At 35.7% G+C, this 19,535-nt stretch overlaps 1 protein-coding gene across 1 annotated transcript in view; it reads left to right on the top strand.

Moving 5' to 3' along the window:
* Positions 1-19,368, top strand: part of LOC141846203 (uncharacterized) — a 41,603-nt gene extending 22,235 nt beyond the window's left edge. Inside the window, exons 13-25 of the mRNA XM_074734200.1 lie at positions 40-117; positions 209-304; positions 10,998-11,068; positions 12,654-12,731; positions 12,813-12,906; positions 14,451-14,549; positions 14,991-15,190; positions 15,280-15,394; positions 17,523-17,654; positions 17,747-17,854; positions 18,006-18,115; positions 18,193-18,288; positions 18,582-19,368. Coding sequence (XP_074590301.1) covers positions 40-117; positions 209-304; positions 10,998-11,068; positions 12,654-12,731; positions 12,813-12,906; positions 14,451-14,549; positions 14,991-15,190; positions 15,280-15,394; positions 17,523-17,654; positions 17,747-17,854; positions 18,006-18,115; positions 18,193-18,288; positions 18,582-18,996 — 1,692 coding nt within the window. The 3' untranslated portion in view covers positions 18,997-19,368. The remainder of the gene's footprint in view (positions 1-39; positions 118-208; positions 305-10,997; positions 11,069-12,653; positions 12,732-12,812; positions 12,907-14,450; positions 14,550-14,990; positions 15,191-15,279; positions 15,395-17,522; positions 17,655-17,746; positions 17,855-18,005; positions 18,116-18,192; positions 18,289-18,581) is intronic.
* Positions 19,369-19,535: the final 167 nt, after the last annotated feature.

Below are 19,535 nucleotides of genomic sequence, written 5' to 3'. Positions count from 1 at the left end.
TTATTGAATAGCATCTCATTATTGTCATGACACTCTTAGGATGTTATTCTTCCAAGGGTATTGGATGATGCTGTAAACGCAAGTCTCAATTCAATGATTCATGCTAATAATGCTGCTGTGAGGATCTCTAGATTGCAAGCAGCCTTGTTTGTATTATTTAATTTTATCATCTCAGAATTTTTTTTACTGTGAGATTGTCCTTTTGAAGGTTATTTCAATGTTGAAAGACGATACCTCTTTTATCCAAGAACTATTTGCAAGGATGAAGTCTACGTCAACATCCATTGAATCGAAAAGTGACCTGGTAATACAAAATTATTCTAGATACTTTTGCTATCTTGCATACAAGTAGATATTATTTTTGATCCGAGCTTTTGATGTTTATTCTTTGCTGTATTATTTGAATGCTGCATTGTATGAATTTGTTGGTAGTGAATTGCTTGAATCAAGGTCGATTTTCTATTGCAGTGTTACCCCTTCAAGGTGATCCATAGGTTTCTTGTCTTTTTTTTTTTTTTGTTTACAGAATTCCAATGAAGGGAACTGCTTTAAGGTGGCATATCAATGTAAATATAGGTCCCTTGTTTTCCCCAAATTTTTACAGTGGAAGGCTTACATGCCTGTTCATCCATTTTATTCCGAAAGGCTAACATTTCCATCCAGTGATTCTTACTGCTATGGTTTACATAAACTAGTTATTAACCACCCTTTCTCACTGAGAATACGGAATAAAGGGGATCTTCATTTGTTAGAAATTGTACTTGGATCCTCTTTTCTCCTGCCCCATGCTGCAAAAGTCATCTGTGACAGGTTAGAACAGTTATATCCCGCTGCTGATTTGGCATTGTGCTGATCCAGGAGCTTCGTTATTAGTGTGGGATTCTAAATAATAACCAAATAAAAAACTGGTCTTTGGTGGTGTTCAACATCTCTAATAGAGAAGAAAAGGCATGTGTTGACCCATAGCTTCATTTCAGTCCTTTTTTCTAGTTTCTAACATGATGAGCCTTAGCTGTTCTCACTAGGGGAAATAGTGATTTATAGCCTAATGGAATCATGGAATTGGCTTCTTAGTTACCTCCGTTTGGGATCTTTTCCCTATAGTTATATAGAGGCTTCTGATCATAAATCACAGGTTGATTATGATTTGCATAAAACATATTTCACCCTGTTTCATCTTTCGATCATGGAAAATTTCTAATCAGCACTCGCTCAGATTGAAGATGGCTCTTCCTTGCTAGTCCAATAGGCAGTTGATGTCACCTCGCAAAGACAGCCCCAAGATGGCTCAGCTGCAATCTTCAGATGAGAAGAAAACAGCTTTTACTTTTCTGATGGCTAAATAGAGAGATTTTTTTTTGCATGGTCTATTATGCTGTTGCCCCTTGTAGCACCAGTTGGTTGGACGGTCTGATGCGATGCCAGTGTTGCAGTAACCGAGGAAAATACATCCTGAAGTGTTGAGCTTTTTCAGATAAAAGGGCAGAAAGTGAATGCTAAATTGACCAACCCTTGAGATTTGCATTTGGGAAGGATTGTAATTAAGTTAGAAGGTATAAGATAACTTTATTAGAGGTGCTAAATGCTAACTTAATTTCTCTTTGTTTGAGTAGTGATGGTTCCTTTGACCCAGAACAAAGATAGCAAAAGGTTTATACCGAGCCAAATAATTGAACCTTAGCTTGCTTTTAGACTCCAGTTGGTTTACGCATGCACATGCTGCTTGAATCCAATGATTGTGGTGTTCAATTTTAGCTTTTATAATGTAAAACATTAGAATAAGGTAGTTGTGTACTGCTTGATCAGGAGTTTGAACTTGATGATCTGCCACTGATACATGTACTAGGTCTGTAGTTTGAGCTGGTATACAATCGACTGACTCAAACTGGTCTCTGTTGATTTATTTGGATCTGCCTCATCCCCTTTAGGCTGATTTCATATTAGTGACTTTGGTTCACTGTGAAAAACAAGATAAATTAGTTTACACCTTGTTTGGATTACATTTAGATGAAGCAAGACAACAGATGAAAAAAATTAAACTATTAGCTTGGTATTAGGAGCCTCTCAACCAAGAATCTATGAAGGTTTTTGTTGTTGAATTTGTTGAGAATTGAGCATCCTTTAATTATCTGCTTGATTATGTTCGTCCTTGGGAATGGCAACGAGTTGAAATTTGTATTACCCATTTCCATACTTGTATAAGGAATACGTAGTACTCATACTTGTCCCGTACCTGTTATGGGTATCTATTGCTCTGCCCTTGTCCATCCTATACTGTTAAGATGGTTCCATATCTTATTAAATGAGATGTGTGTCTGCAAGCTCAACTTAAAACTAATATCCCTATCTCTGTCAGGAATACCTAATACTCATGCCATTCCTGTCATGGATATCTATTGCTCTGCCCGTGCCCCACCCTACAATGTTAAGATGTGTACTCGTACCAGATTGAATGAGCTGGGTAACTGCAAAGCTCAATCTAATTTTAAGTATGTAAAATATACATCTATTATAAAATTAATTAAATCTATTTGGTATTCACTTTTGTAGACTCTAAATTACCAACGAAATTTAATTAATTTTTAAAGACGAGTAGTGGATACCAAATAAAACAAATTAATTTAGAGTCTACAGAAAAAAGGGCAGCCCGGTGCACGAAGCTCCCGCCATGCGGGGTCCGGGGAAAGGATCCATTGTACGCAGCCTTACCTTGCCTTTAACAGCCTCTTTCCAAAGGCAAGGTAAGGCTGCGTACAATGGATCCTTTCTCCGGACCCCGCATGGCGGGAGCTTCGTGCACCGGGCTGCCCTTTTTTCTGTAGACTCTAAATTAATTTGTTTTATTTGGTATCCACTACTCGTCTTTAAAAATTAATTAAATTTTGTTGGTAACCACTACTCAAATGTTTAAACCCAAAATTATCCCATACTAATCACAGGCATCTATCTTGAAGCCATTGCAATCTTGTTTAAAAGAGTTAGGAAATCACAAATAGTCGTAAATTCACCACTGTCATCTTTATTCAACCTAACATTATACATACTATTTTACTATTAAGAGATTTTGATTTTAAGTATGTAAAATATACATCTATTATAAAATTAATTAAATCTATTTGGTATCCACTTCTTTAGACTTTATAAATTAATTTGTTTTATTTGGTGTCCACTACTCTAGTCTTTAAAAATTAGTTAAATTTATTTGGTAACCACTACTCAAATGTTTAAACCCAAAATTATCCCATACCAATCACAGGCATCTATCACTTAAAGCCATTGCAATCTTGTTTAAAAGAGTCAGGAAATCACAAATAGTTGTAAATTCACCACTGTCATCTTTATTCAACTTAACATTATACATAGTATTTTAACTATAAGAGATCTTGATCATTTGCCTCTTGTGCATGTTCCCATCCTATCTGTAGGGTATTTTTTGCCTTAGACTCAAATGTTATAGTTTGGTTTGAGTGCCTCTCTAGTACCCCTCCCTCCAAACAATTTCATTTGCCTCAAGTCTAGCTTCAGTTGTCTTCTTGGTTGTAGGCCTCTAGCATTATCCTTCTATTTTGGTAGCAATAGTTCTTAGCAAGCTATTTGCTTCATGCACTTTAAACCTCAGACTTTGTTGGCATGCTTAATGACCCCATCCTTGTGGTTGGATAAGCTTTTCATTTGGATTTAGAATTTTATGCCCTTGAGGAAGTTTGGTTGCTTTAAACCTTCAACTTGAAACACTAACACTCTGTTGCATTCATCCTTTGCTCTAAGAGCACTTCGGCACAACTTTAGGTTAATATTCGATTACTGTCTGGAGAGCTTCTAGGACTAGCATAAATGAATTCTGGTTTGCCTTTAGAACTTCAAAAGTTTCACATACAAATTTGTGAAATGGTGGGAAAAATTTGGAAAAAATATCCAATTACTTAAGCTGGTTTAGATTAACTGATTAAGTATAATCATGAATTGGCATTAGCTTCTCTTGTTTTTGATTCGCTAAAAACTGATTGTGTTGGGGTTATGTGAGACTGCAGTACTTGCTTAATTGGCATAACATTTTTTTATGAAAATTCTCGGCATATATCTAAATTTGAAATTTTAAATATCCAAATTTACATTGTTCCCATACACAACAATTTGACATATCTTTGGGGGGTTTTACCAAATGAGGCCCATAATGCAGTGTTTTTTTACCAAATCATTTCCAAATGCTGTTTATCTCCAAAATGTGGCCTCCCATATTTCCCCCCCTTTTTACCCTCTACCTAATCCAAAGGACCTTGCAAGCTGAGTATCAAATCAGCTTGTGAGGGAACTATATTTGTACACTATTAGGACATTAAAAAAATGATCATTTTATGTGCAGATTAACTCAAATAAGCTGATTTTCAGTTAAAATCTTGATGCAAGCTGATTTGGAAATCTACTAATCATTTTTGCCAATTAAACTCATGCAAGCTATTTCTGGAATCATCTTCCATGGGTAAACTTATTATGGTTATGCACCATTAGGTGTGTGAGATCCAAAGAATGACTATTGTAGATGCAAACAAAATCAAACAAGCTGATTTTGAGTGAAAAATCAAATCAGCTTGTGGATCATCTTCTGCCGATTAAGGAATCAGCTTGCTTAAGCGTTTACAGGTTCTTATTTTTATGCACCATTAGGATGTGAGATAGAAACATTTGAGGCTCAAGGAATACAAACAAGCTGATTTTCAGTGAAAATCATGTGACATGAATGGGCGAAGTAATTTATGGAGGCAGTTTTGAAATTCAAGGGTAAAATGGGAAGGAATATAGAGGGGTGCAATTTAGTAAAAAAACAACATTTGGGCCTGATTTTGGTAAAATTCTGTATTTGGAGTATGATTTGGTAAAACACCATATATCTTTTGCTTGATATTTAAGTTGAATTGTTGATTTTAAGATATGTTGATTCTCAATTTATGATAACTATATTTAAGTGTTGCACTGATTCATGTAGCACATGATTGTGTTTCGGATTAGAACATTCCCTATTGACCCGCAATGCTGACGCAATGATTCAAATGCATTGGGGAATATTTCCCTGGTTGGAGATAATGCAGAATATGATCCTGCAAAGATGCATGGTGAATGTCTCTTTAGTCTGGAATGTCTTAAGGATATTAGGTTAATAAGGTATCATGTATGGGTTTAGTCTCACATTTATTTTTTTGGTTTAAGTTTATGTCTACAGGCTTATATACACAACTGTGATGGTTATTCATAATTTTTCTTCTCTAAACTTAACATAATGAATTGAGAATACAACTTAGAGAAAGGATAAATTGATGAATATGCCTCAATTTAGGATGAAACAATAGGTTGTATCTTTAACTTGTGTCAACATGAGATATATGGTGTGCCCATAGGTTATATCTTTAACTTGTGTCAACATGAGATATATGGTGTCCCCTCTCTGTTGTGTTTATGGTGTTAGAAGAGATTAGGGATAGATGTGGAGAAACTGTTGGGTAATGGGATATTAGAATGGTTATAGAGTGATTTAAATTTTAGTTCTTTAGAATTGCTTAAATTGCTCGCTTCTTTCTGTCTCTTATCATGATGTGTGGACTTAATTTTAATGTGGTCCAAATACTACAATGATTATACGTTATAATTCACAATTAGTTGAGACGAGATAACCTTCTCATGGCTGAAGCCATATATTGTGACCATCATGATTTAAAATTTCGAACCATGTTGAGGTTTCGATCGCAGACCGGAACGATACAGTTTCAATATCATATCATGTCGTACTGATATGGTTTCAATATTTTTAAATATAAAATATATTAACTAAAATTAAAAATTTTAATTTAAATATTTAAAAATTAAAATAAAATAATTATATATATATAATTAAATTAATGGAAAATTTTTATTAGGTTTTAATTAAACATATTTAAATTATCTCAATCATAGCTAGGAGTTAATTAAAATTATTAACATAAAGTTATTTAATTAAACCTCCAAAACTTAACTCTGGATTATTGTTCCGTCCGCGAGTCCGATACATCATGTGGGCTAGGACGCATCATTTGAGTCCGGCGATGGGCCTGGATGCATTGTTCAGACTGCATGATGCGTTCGGATGCATTGTCAGGTCTTGGCGGCGCATCCGGGCTCATTGTCGGGCCCGTGCGACAAGTCCGACGTGTTAGCAGGCCAAGACGCTTCGCCCGAGTCCAACAATGGACTCAGACACATTGTAGGGACCGTGCAACGTGTCCGATGCGTTGCGGCATGCCGACACGCTTATGTTGGTACCGGTCCGTTGGCGGAACGAGAATTTTCATCTGTTTTGTTCGAAACGGTTCGAGATTTCAATCTATGGTGAACATTACATAATTACTTTCTGTAACTTGAAGTTTAGATACACTACTTCAGAGTGCACTTCTATAATTTCTAAATCCGAAAAATATCCTAAAATTTCAATGTTGAACATTCTAAGTGTTGAATTGGGCTTCCTTTGGATTTGATCATGATCGGGGAAAATTTTAATTTCATATTATGTATTCAACGAGTTTGGTGCGATGTGTTGTGCTCCTTATGGTTTGAAATCTCGTATCGTGCTGGATGACATAATTAAAACATGTTTTGATAACTTTTGAAACTCGATAATACATGATATAAGTAATCTATCTTATATCGTTGTGCCAAATATGTCAATGATTATCATGTCATGTGAACATTCGACACTTAGGTGCTGGGATGAAAATTCTTGATATTTTTTTAGTTCGTGTCTATATAGAATAATGTAAAAATTGTATTTTAGATGGGTCACAAAATTTAGACTTAGGTATATCAATGTGTTATCTTTTTTCTTTGCCATCATGTCGGAACACTAGTATAATCCCATGTGACAATATCGTTCTAGTCAAATACTGAAGCTTTAGCATTGTTCTAGATTTCAAACCTTGGTGCAACTCATTAAACATATGCCCTAGTTGGTATTGTCACTAAATGGGTTGTAATTGAGTCCAATTATATGATTCACGTTCGCAAGTGCTCACCATCATTAGCAGCAAGCCTTGTTCGTCTCAATTATTTGGGATCGGCTCATTATGATCTTGAATTGCCACTATATACTTAGATCCCACATGACAAATTCATTATTGGACCTTGATTTGATTCTGAACACTTTAAGTTTACCATATTCATGCAATCTTGACAGTTTTGTGTTATGGTTAGCTTAATGTCTCTTTTTCGGCAATAATGTTCTATTCTCTCAAATGTTTAGTGCATTCTCATTTGAAAGCTTTATGGCATGACTCATCATTGCAATTATTGGTATTTGCCTTGACTCAATCTGCTTCCGCACTGGACACTCTCATTAAATTGTTGCTCGTTGCCTTCATTGTTGTTGCAATTGCTTGACCTAGAGGGTGAAGAGTCTACTCCTGTATATTCCTGTTTTGGATATTTATATGAACAAATCACTCACTGCTTGCATATGTAGAAAGTAATAACCCCAAATGTCCTTTGCACATAAAACTATATCAATTTGAGTACTCTCCTTTGAGTTGTGTCCTTCTAGAAGGCCCCTTCTGTTTTTTTTTACAGATGACCTCTCACCCTTCCACTAGGACCTCAACTATTAGACCTGTTTGCAGTCTCCACACTTTCTTAGAAGAGAAATTTCATTAACTTTTTTTTCTACTTTTGTGATCTTACGAAATTCTCTATAATCCATCTCTAGCACTATGTGACTAAAATTTCAGATCCTGGAAAGAAATGCTCAACATTTTCTTAGAGAACTGCCATACACTCAAGATTTGTGCTTGATAGGTTGCATACTTTGTCAATTAATGCATACTTCATTTTGAAACAAGTGTTGACCCATGTGCCTGCCATTCAAATACTGTCTACACATCATAATAGTGAGCCTTGTTAAATACAACATCGTGAGCAATAATTTGGTATATCTTTTGAGTCCAAACACACTATCAAAGATTATTGTTCAATTTTAAACACGATATTCTCTAACTCTATCTTCTAAAACTTGTCAAGTGCATTGGCTTGGCACATTCCTCCAATAATGGTTATGAATAGTACATTTTAAGAGGGTGTTCAATTTTTGACTTGTTAATATATTCTTACATGTTGAAGCTAGAGACCTCCAATCGTCCCAGATGGAGTCCATGGTGTCTACATACCCTCCCAGGAGGCTATTCATTTCAATATAATAGTAAAGGTTGGTCTATACAGTGGAGTCACAATGGCATGATTGACATGTCAAAATGTTGAATGTCCTATGCAGGGATTGAAATTTCGAGCTATATCGCGCGATACCGGCGAAAATTTTCGTTCCGCCGACAGACCGGCATCGGCACAACACCGGCATAGTGGTTCCGATCGGGAGACGCCTCTGGAGGTATCGCCCGGGTACGGCGATGCCACTGGAGGCGTCGTCCGGGCCCGGCGACGCCTCCGCGTGCGGGCCGCGCACAACCGAGGGAGCAAGCAGTCGCGATTTTCAATTTTTTGGGTTTTTTAACTTAGGGTTTAATTGAAATTTTAATAATCAATTCCTAACTATAGTTGGGGATAATTTAAATAGGCTTTATTAAAATCCATAAAATTATCTTATTATTTTTTAAAAATATTTTATTTTTTATTTTAAATATTTAGATTAAATTTTTTATATTAGTTAATATATTTTATATTTTAAAAATACCAAAATTATAACGGCACGGTACGATACGATACGGTACTGAAACTGTATCGTTCCGGTCCAGGATCGAAACCTCGGCACGACTCGATATTTTAAACCTTGGTCCCATGCCTACTGTCCAACCTAATTTAGTAGGATAAAGGCTTGGTTATTGTTTCATGTTCACTATCCATACAGATAGATGTGTTCCATGGTGTCTATATACTAAGGGTGTCCTCACATGGACTACACTCCACCATCACTAGTGCAATTCAGCACAGACAATTGTCTCCCTTCCTATCATTTGTGATCAGTGTTAGTTGGATATTTGAACTGACAATATTAGACATGAGCAAAGATGCAAATTATATTGACAAAATTCAGAAAGCAACAACTTTACTTGATATTGAAACATGAATGTCATATAAATTAATATTTAAAAAAACATGAGCAACCTTTTTATTGATCCTTTAGAAAAAATTTGCTTTCATGCATCACTTGAGATTATTTTTCCAAATAAAAATTAACTACTTGAATGTGATTGGACAAGAAATTTTGATGTTGACAGTAGTGACATGAGTTGATTATGACACAATCCAAACAGAATGAGCATCCTCCTTGTTGGTTACCATTTTCATAATTTGTCCCTTGCCTGTGTTGAGCTTTGCCAAATTCTTCAAAGCATCCCCCAAACATCATGGTTATATTTATTTATATCATTTTCTTTGTAATCAACACTTATATAGAGAGAGAGGGTGCTGCCCTTTAGACTCAAACTGTGATGCTCTAAACTATTTTGTAAGACGTGTGAATCTAACAGTTTAATCATGCCGGGATATTTTGAAATACTATAGTCAATTTATATTGAATCATCTAAGGATAAAAGATTCAACATAGTTTAGAAGAAACATTAGAATCAATGAATAAACATGACGTATGACTATTTGATCATCAATGGTGCTATATAAATTGCCTAAACAAACACTCAGGAAATAGTTCAAGAACCTATTTATATGCATATTTGGTTTTGGTTTGAGCTTTTGATTTGTTACAGATAGTAAATCAAAACTAAACCGAAAAGAAAGTTATGGAACTTTCAATCCTAAAACCAAAATTCTCAGTTTGATCCAATTCTCTTTCTCAATTTGGGTTCATATGCCACTTATGTGGATAATGGTTTTCAGATAAAAAAACAATAGGAAATAGCTGACTTGGTAACTTCTGTTGATAAAATGTTTCATGGATACAACAAGAGAGCTGTCTAGATGCTCATCTGTAGTCTACATGAGTATCCTTGAAAGTTTTTTTTTTGGGTAATCTAGGTATTCAACTCTTACAATCCGACTAACCTTGGAGGTAACCAGCTCGGTAATACAAAAATTTTCCACCGGTCACCAAGGTAAATTTGGGACGTGCAGTTGGGTTCGAGCCGATGGCCCATAACCATGAATTTTCGAAATCCAAAGTTTCTTCTGTTAGTTAATGAGGGAGCATACTGTAGTAGCAATAACCAATAACCAAGTGGTAACTTTGATCTATTCATTAATATATTTATAAATTATTCTGTTAATTCGTTACCTAGTCCCCAGAATGAATGAACATGTGAGATCATTTGTGAAGTGATTAAAATCCTCATTAGTTTCATAACTTTGATGGAAAATAGTGGAATTTGTCTAATTATTGGGGAAAAAATTCTAAGAAGCATGTGCTTCTCCAGGATCACTATGTCAAAAACCAGATAATTATAGAGCTTGTCCTACTGGTGTGAATCCAAGAAGTGTCCTGGATGCATTCAAATATTTATGCTCCATGGTTGAGCTGGCAACTCATCTAATTTGTGCATAGAAGCTCTGGAAAATGGACTAATAAAGACTTGTAAGTTAATGAAGCAGAAGAATCTTGGCACATTTTCTATATATTGCCATTTCATCACAGATTTCAATCCTTTGTTATTTTTGTCTCAATTGAAAAAAAATAGAATTTGAATATAGACTCACTTCTGTGAAGCATGAACTATATGAAAACCAGATACTTGTTTTTAGGTAGTGCTTGAATGACTAGCATGCCTCCAATAAGTGTCTATGCAATGTCCATGTCCCATATTAAGCTGGCAACTCTTCTTATTTGTGCATAGCAACTTTGAAAATCTGTACAATTTGGATTTACAAGCCCATTAAGCAAAAAACTTGTCATTTTCTATGATCTACCCCTTTAATACAGGTTTTCTATGTTACCCACAAGATTGAATCGGTTCATGATGGTGTTTGTTTAATTTTTGTATTTTCTTTAAACATCATTTGATAATTTTGGCATCTTCCAGGTTTTCTTCTTGCATGAATTTTGTTCTCTGAGTAAAAGCTTGCAGCAGGTTCAGCAATTGCGATTACTTAGGTATGTTCTCAGCCAGAAGTTTGATTATTCCAATTTATTTTTTGACAGTAAATGTCAGCTTCCATATGGCTTTGTTATTTGCCTGCCTGATGATATTTGGAATTTTTTTTATCATATGATAAAAAAGTGTTATGAGAACTTGTAATTTACGTGCTAAATACAAATCATGAATGGCATAATTATCACTGCTTAATTAAACCATATATTATATTCCAAACCCTGAAGTTTGACCAAGAATTTAACCTCCTAAGTCCTAACCTTTCATGTGGACTTGAGTTAATCAACAAAAACTCCCCCTTCCATAAGTTGGTCAAAGGGACAAAATGTAATGCAATTAGTTGTGTAAATTCAGATATACTAGTAGTGTACGAGGAACCAAGGTTTAAAGGATCATTCTAAGCCCATGTATCATTCCTGGGCAGAATGATACTATATCATGTCATGCCGATGGTGCCAACATGTGGTGCCAATGGCACTGATTTGGAGGTAGGAAATGAGAAGAAGATGGAGTAAGAGTTGGGAGGAGGAAAAGAAATAGCAGACTCTAGCCTCGTCTCACCTCCTATGCTGGAAGAAGCGAGGAGTGGAAATATCTGAGGAATATTCTGCCTCATATGTATGAAGAAGGCATGAGCATTAACTTTCTACCTCCTCTGCAGGAAGAAGACACTTGGGTTAACTTTCCGCATCCACTGCAATGAGAAGAGTCAAGGAAGAATACATGGTTCTGGTGTACTAGAACTTCATTACATCTCCTGTCCAGGAAGGTGTGAGGAAGAAGTAGAAGACACGGGGTAGGAGTAGGAGATTTATATGGATTCATGTCTAATCGGCATGTGTCATGTCGGCTTGTTACCTCGACACTTCTGCACAACACAGACACATTATGTTCCGTCTCCATGGAGAATATTTCCAAGGATAGGCATCTGCCTTGACCCATTCCGTTAATCTCCCATATGTTGATTGAATTGTGTAACTGGATGTCAGCTTTATTAGAAGTTGGATAGTGAATTGTGAGTTTGAAAAAACATTTATATTGTTTGAAATATAATTGCTCAGTTTTGTGATTCTACATGCTAGCTTTCTTTGAACTATTTAAATTTACAGCAACTTTAGAAACTTTCAAATTAATTTTTGTAAGCGTACTAATATGAGGAATGAAGGGGAGCCTTGACGCAATGGTAAAGTTATTGTCGTGTGATTTAGAGGTCACAGGTTCGAGTCTCAGAAACAACCTCTTGCAAAGCAGAATAAGACTACGTACAATAGACCCTTCCTTGGGAACCTGCATTGGTGGAAGCTTCGTGCACCGGACTGCCCTTTTTTTTATATACTAACATGAGGATTGCACAAAAGACTATCTTTTTATGAGTCTCAAACTGTTGTTTCTGCGGGTGCATAATTTTCTAAGCAACTGTTACTGATGTATCAGTTAATTTATATATTTTAGATGCCACTCTGTTGTTATTCTTTTTCTTGATGTTAACATTCATATAAATGCATGTTAGTTTCCTGCAGCTTGATTATTGATTATTCTTAAATGCATTTTAGTTTCCTGCAGCTTCATTATTGATTATTCTTATAGGGATCTTGCCACTGAAGGTTTGTTTGACATAATAACAAATGTGTTGCAGAGTCAGGATAGAAAGCTCGTTTCTGTTGGGTAATTTAAATCGTGTAATCTTGGTTACTATATTTTACTGGTGTATGCTATTTCTAACTTAGTTATCCGCTGGTAATGCAGGACAGATATCCTTATTCTCTTTCTTAACCAAGATGCTAATCTTCTTCGGTCCTATGTCCTTCAACAAGAGGGAATCACCATTCTTGGTCAATTGGTGAGCCTATTGATAACTAATCACTCATACTTCAAAATGTATATCTTTATTTGGATAAAGGCTAATTATTTAGAAGATCTTTACTTTTTTAGTGATGTGAAGGATGTCATAAGTTTTTTTTCCTCTTAAATATATGATTAATATGCAACATATAAACATCCAATTACCTATGAAACTTAATATTTGAGAGACTATAAGAGGCATTTGCCAGATTATCATTGATTTGATGTACTGTCTATCACTTTTTGTAGGTTATTTAAAATTACTTCCATGAAACTAATTATTTAAATATTTGTTGAGCTCCATATAGCTGAGACAAATTGTTGGAATTAACATGGTTTTGTTGCTAAGAATCAATAGAGGTAATCTAAATATATTCCATTTCTTTTACCTAAGAATTAAAAATACAAATGAGGAGATTTATCCATTAGTGATGTCAACAATATCATAACCATTGCTGGAATTGTCAGTCAGGTCATTATACAGTCTCTTTTTTATCATAACCATTGCTGGAGTTGTAGTTCATTGGTTATCCCAACATGTTTAATGAAGAGATCCTTTTTGGCGCATTGTCTAGTTTTCAAATTTTTTTAATTTTTACTCGGTTTTATTCTCTTATTTCTACAATTACTATTTTTAAGAAATTGTCTAATTTTCCGGTCTTATGAGACCTGATTATTTGAAGACTTGTAAAATTAGCCATCTCATTGTTTTCATCTTCAATCAATAATGCTGCTTTTGCTCTCTAAATATTCTCCACTATTGTGAGATGCTATTGAGAGAAGCAACTCGCCAAGGTTGCTGACTGATGAGATACATATGCATTTTTACATATCACATATATATGCTATGTTGTGGGTTGTTACTAGAAGGATGGAGAATTTATTGGACTTGGATACTCTAATATTTTTGTCTTCCGTCACATTTGGGAAGAACAATAGAAGATATGTGTGGTTTTTTTCCATCTAGTTTTTTCATCTCTCATGTGTTTCCACCAAATAAATAATTAAAGATTCATTAATCTAGTTTTACATCCATTGTCTCTCATCTGACAATACACCTAACATCTATATTATGCAATTGATTTTCTTATTTAAATTTATGATCTTCCATGTTAGATAAGTTAAAGGTCTACCTACAAGAGTAGTTGTAACCATTTATAGTGTTTATTTCATTTGTAGATCTAGTTAGATTATAATATGACTTGGGTTTAATTGGAATTTCAAATTATCTTCATACTAGCATATTATATTTAGAAGGGGAGTCTTGGCGCAACGGTAAAGTTGCTGCCGTGTGACTTGGAGGTCACGGATTCGAATCTTGGAAACAACCTCTTGCAAAGTAGGGTCAGGTTATGTACAATAGATCCTTCTCCGGGATCCTGTATAGGCGGGAGCTTCATACATCTAGTTGCCCTTACCAACATATTATATTTATAGTTTTGGAATTGATCGATTTTGGGATTTTGTATTTGTTTTACTCTTAATCATAGTTGTATGGTGCATATTATGCAAAAATAGAATTTCAGATCAAAATTTTTCCAGGTTAAAGGCATAATTACAGATTTTGGAGAGGAGATGCATTGCCAGTTTCTTGAAATTATTCGAATATTGATTGACTCATACGGTACCTCAGGTTCACAGGTATGTTGATGAGAGACATTGTTTACCAGGTTTTTTCTTGTTTATCTATTTTCTATTTCCAAATTGTTTGACAGTCCAAGATCACCTTGATTCATGATTAATGTCATGAATCTATTAAAAAAATCACAGAAAAACTGGAAGGGGAGATCCCCACAAAGATAGTATTTCTAGTAACATATGAAAGGAATAAATGCAATGTTAACTACTCAGTTGTAATAAAATTCATGACTGATACCAAAATAGAATTCTTTCTCAGTAAACTAGACGATCTGTGTTGATTTGAAGCATGTGTTTTGTGTTTACTTAATTGTATTTGATAATCTTTTCCAGGTATTGGATTTGGAAAAGTTTCCCCAAGTTATTAGCTTTCAGAGAAACTTTTTTTGTTTTCCAGTTATTTTTAATGTTATTAATTTCTGATTCTTTCCATGTTTGCTGAAGAGAGATGCAATTGTAGACATCTTCTACGAAAAGCATTTGCCTCTGTTGTTGGATGTCATAGCATCATCTTGTCCTCCACAGAACAGTTCCTGTTCAATCACCAACCGACCTGCATCTATTACGGCAACTAAGCCAGAAATTTTAGCTAACATTTGTGAGCTTCTATGTTTCTGTGTGAATCATCATCCTTGTAGAATAAGGTGAGGACGTGGTTCAGTTATTAGATTGTTAATTTGCCTATTACTTCCTATTATTTCATGGAGACATTTAGTTTACTTCATTTACGCAGGGGTAGTTTTCTTGTGAATAATGCCATAGAGAAAGTCTTGTGTCTTACAAGCAGAAGGGAGAAGTTTCTCGTTGTGTCTGCTGTTCGCTTCATGCGTACTATTGTTTCCTGTAATGTGAGTTTTTGGGTTTTGTATTATTAGTAATCTTGTACTGTTCTTATAGTCAAAATACATATTATCTCCTGATAGTCGTTATTTATATGCTTTGCAACAAGGTTTTGTAGTATTGGCTGATTATTTGTAAGTACAACAAACATTGCATACTAACAATAACAAAGGAACTGCTGCTGTATTAATCAGTAAGTTGGGTTTAAGCTTCTGCTTCACTGTTGTAGGTCCTTAAATGGTAGACTGTCAGATAATTCACACATTACTTCTAGGGAATATGGCTCATACTTTGTCATGTTGTATTGTATCGATGCTCGGTATGCTTCGGCATACGTCAAAATGAATTCAATGAATATTTGCTATTTTTTATAGTCCATTTCTCTAAAATTTTTTATCTAATTATGTTATCTTATTTCATAAGTAAACAAGATAAGTAGTAAAGATTATAGGAGCAAAATTTATATTAATTCATCTCTACATGCATTTACTTGAAAAATAAGAAAAAATCATTTTAATTCAACTAAAAGCTTCTTGTATGATGCATATCCAATGAAACAACTAAGAGTCCATGAGGAATATACGAGCAATTAGTAAGCAACAGAGTTACAGGCTAGTCATCAAGAATTTTTGTAAGGCTAGGTACACTTATCATGGCTGACTTTGACTTGGCAAAAAGAGGTGAAAAGACTACCTCTTTTGTGATTAATCAGAAAAGCAAGAAATAGGACATTATGGTGGATGAAGGATACCCTCTTGCCGCTATAGTTGATATTCAATCACCATGAGGGCTGCTAGAAATGAACAACAGAGAAAGCAGCATACTACAATGATGGTAGATGAAAGAGTTCCATACGACCACAAGAAAACAAGATCTTGCATGAAAGGTGCAAGTTCCTATATCTATGGACACAATTTCATAGATGTTGAAGAAGGGCAGCAAGAAAAAGCCAATGCTGCGATAGAAGACTGGCTGCCTATGCTGAAAACAAGGACTCGACTGTTACCAACTGAGAAAGAAAAGGAAGGAGAAAGCCAGAATATGTTGCTGCATTTTCCAAGAGAAGAGGAAAGGCCATCTACTGACAGAGAGGAAACTTGTGGGTAGTGGTAATGACCACATAAGGGACTGTGTGCATCTGCTCAGGATGGGCAGTGGCAACGACAAGGACAATGTTGTGGTTGATGTGGGCAAGGCAAGAGACAACAACCCGGGCTTCAAGGGTGAGTGATGAGGATGATGATGCAAACAATAGGCTCAAGCAGTGTGGCAATGGTGTGCTGTATGCATATGCTTGTGTGCAAGATTTGGAGAAGGTGGGGGAGAGCTTGTGGGTGATATTAAGAGAGGCCTACAACATGCTAGGGGGCGGAAAAATCACATGCCAGAGAACGAGGGATAGGGAGGGATTTATACCAAAAATTCTAATGCATAATAGATCAAGTCAACTAAATCCATCTGGTTCAGTTCACCTAATCCAACCCAGTTTAGTCATATAACCTCCAATTAAGTCCGATTTTAGCCCAAGGCAAAATTCAATCGGTCCGCACACAATCGCACTCCAGTCTGATTCCAAATTAACTCCAATTGAACTAAAACATTAGTAAAGCACATTATGGTTATTGTTACTATCATTATTGTCATCACATTATTATTATTATTCATAGCCCATGCCTGATGTATATTAATTCAGGAAAGTTAATTACTTACCTGATAACACACCACGCTCCTTGCTCAAGACAATGAACCCTGCCTTCAGAGTCCTCTCCTCCAATCAATGCCATAGACCTTCCTCCCATTGATGATGGGATGATTAGAGCTGAGCTCCTCTTCCCCCTTTGGATCTAAACCTCACCCATTAAAGCTTCTGACGGAGTTGCAACAAACCACATCTGTCATTTTCTTTCGATATGCAATGGATTTTTTTAATTGGAATTTCATCATACCTGACAATCCAAGAAACCATTCAAGATTGTATTGGCTATTGCAATCCAGACCCCAACTCAGCCAATGTATATTGGTATTCTCTGAGTCTGCTGACCTTGGAATGCATACTTAACTCACTGTTATATCATTCCTACAACTATTTTTCACTTTAATAGTGCGAATAATATAAAAAATATGGGCTTCTTGTAGGACGAGCATCTTCTTCGCCATATTGCAAGAAATAATATTTTGAAACCAGTGATCGAGGCATTTATCAAGAATGGTGATCGCTACAATATGTTACATTCTGGTGTACTGGAACTTCTCGAGTATATCCGAAGGGTAATCTACCTCTTGGTTTATTTCCCTACTATTTTATTTTGACAATAGTATCTTTTGAAACTTTTTCTCACAGTTATAGTAAACATGTGTAGGAGAATGTAAAGGTTCTTGTCTTGCACATAGTTGATTCTTTTTGGGATAAGCTGATGAAATTTCGACACTTGGGGACTATCCAAGCCCTAAAGATCAAACAAGAGCAGGCATGATTCTTTATTTCATCCTTGTATTTTTGGTGCATTATTTAAGTTATAAGTTATCATATCAACTAACATAAGGAAGCAATTTACTTTAAATGTTTGACCATTACTTCTACTTATTGTATTAGTTAATGCCAGTCTTATTGTGTGACAGCTGCTGGAGAATCCGGAGACTAAGAATGCTGCTACCAGCATGGAACCTAGAAGTCAGACTGAGCAACGAGCTCTTGAAAAGGAGGAGGAAGATTACTTCAATGAGGACAGGTTCGTTGTAAGGCTACTGCTGCTTATTCAATATCAACTTTTATCTGTGACGAGGATAATATTGGTGTATACTTCAGTGACGAAGAGGACTCAGCTGCTGGTTTTTCTCAATCAAGAAACCAGCATGCACGAGCAAAGATGCCAAATGGAATCAAGGATCACTCGTCTTTCAGGTGTCCAGATACATTTTAATTCACACTTTGAATGTTTAATACTTGTTCTCGAACTAGCATGGTCAATCTTCTATTACTTTTCAGAGTACTAATGGCGGGAAGATGCTTTACCAGGTTCTTTAGATAGCAAAATTTGAAAAAGTTCAAATTCTCAAAATTCCTGGATTTTATTTCATGAGAATTGAAAGAATTGTTACTTATCTATCCTTTTTTCTTTACTTTTTGTGGCATATTGCTTTTAAAAACAGATTAATAGTGTTTGTGCACCATAAATGAACTTTCTTCTATCTCAGGCCTGGGTCTGTTGGACTTGTCGACTATGATGATGACGATGAGGACTATAATCCACCACCAAAAAAATCTGATACTTCTACGGAGGATGATGCTGTGACATTTCCGAAGATCAAGCGTAGGTCTGCCAACCTGCATGAGAACAAAGACAGGAAGTCCGAGCCAACAAAGAAACAGAAGCTGGATATACGTGTAAATGATGGTAAGGCTGCTGTTTCTTCTGCAACTGCATCCTGCAGTGATAACAATGCGCAGAGGGGTTCAAATGAAGTGGACAAACTAGCTGTAAAAGTCTCTTCAAAATCTCTAGTTCTTAATCATCTGGCTGAAGCTCCTGAAACTAGACAGTCTAGCGGAGAGGATTCTCCATCAAAACCACCCAACAGTTCTTTGTCAAAGGGTGTTCCTAATGGCTAGAATATCTATTGTTACAGTCTTTGTTGAGTAGATGAAGTCATAGTTTTGACATAATTATCTAGCAGATGACATTTTTCGCCACACAGGAAGAGTCAAGAAATTGCAACATACCTCTACTTTCCAGACGGATAAGCAGTCAGCTTTAATTAATGCTCGAACCCAGGATTGAAGAGGTGAAGCGATTTGGCTTTCCGTATGTTTCAAGTAGAGCTTCAGGATCTATTTTATACATGGGAAACAACGCGCTATTAGTATGCTGCAGCATGTACTTTTGTTCGGTTGTAGAACAGTCGGAATTTTTTACGCAAATTGTGTGAACCATGACAGCAAAATACTACTGTTGAGATCGTTCTACCCATTAAGTTTTTAACATGTGCACAGCTGCCCCACTATGAATATTGGCTACTCCCTGTTGGCATCTCAATTGTGAAATAATGTTGATTTATGCTCGTGTAGAACATTCTAGTTTATTATTGTGGACCCAATCAGGTGTCGATTGTCGATCAAGAATAAAGTGTTAAACCCCAAAATGCTTGTGT

Source organism: Curcuma longa, chromosome 15 (assembly GCF_044706935.1).
Source record: "Curcuma longa cultivar G26 ecotype Majalengka, Jawa Barat chromosome 15, ITB_CL_G26_1.1, whole genome shotgun sequence".
Classification (NCBI taxonomy): Eukaryota; Viridiplantae; Streptophyta; class Magnoliopsida; order Zingiberales; family Zingiberaceae; genus Curcuma; species Curcuma longa.
The sequence above is the reverse complement of the archived record's forward strand: the minus strand, read 5'-3'. Positions and strand labels throughout refer to the sequence as shown.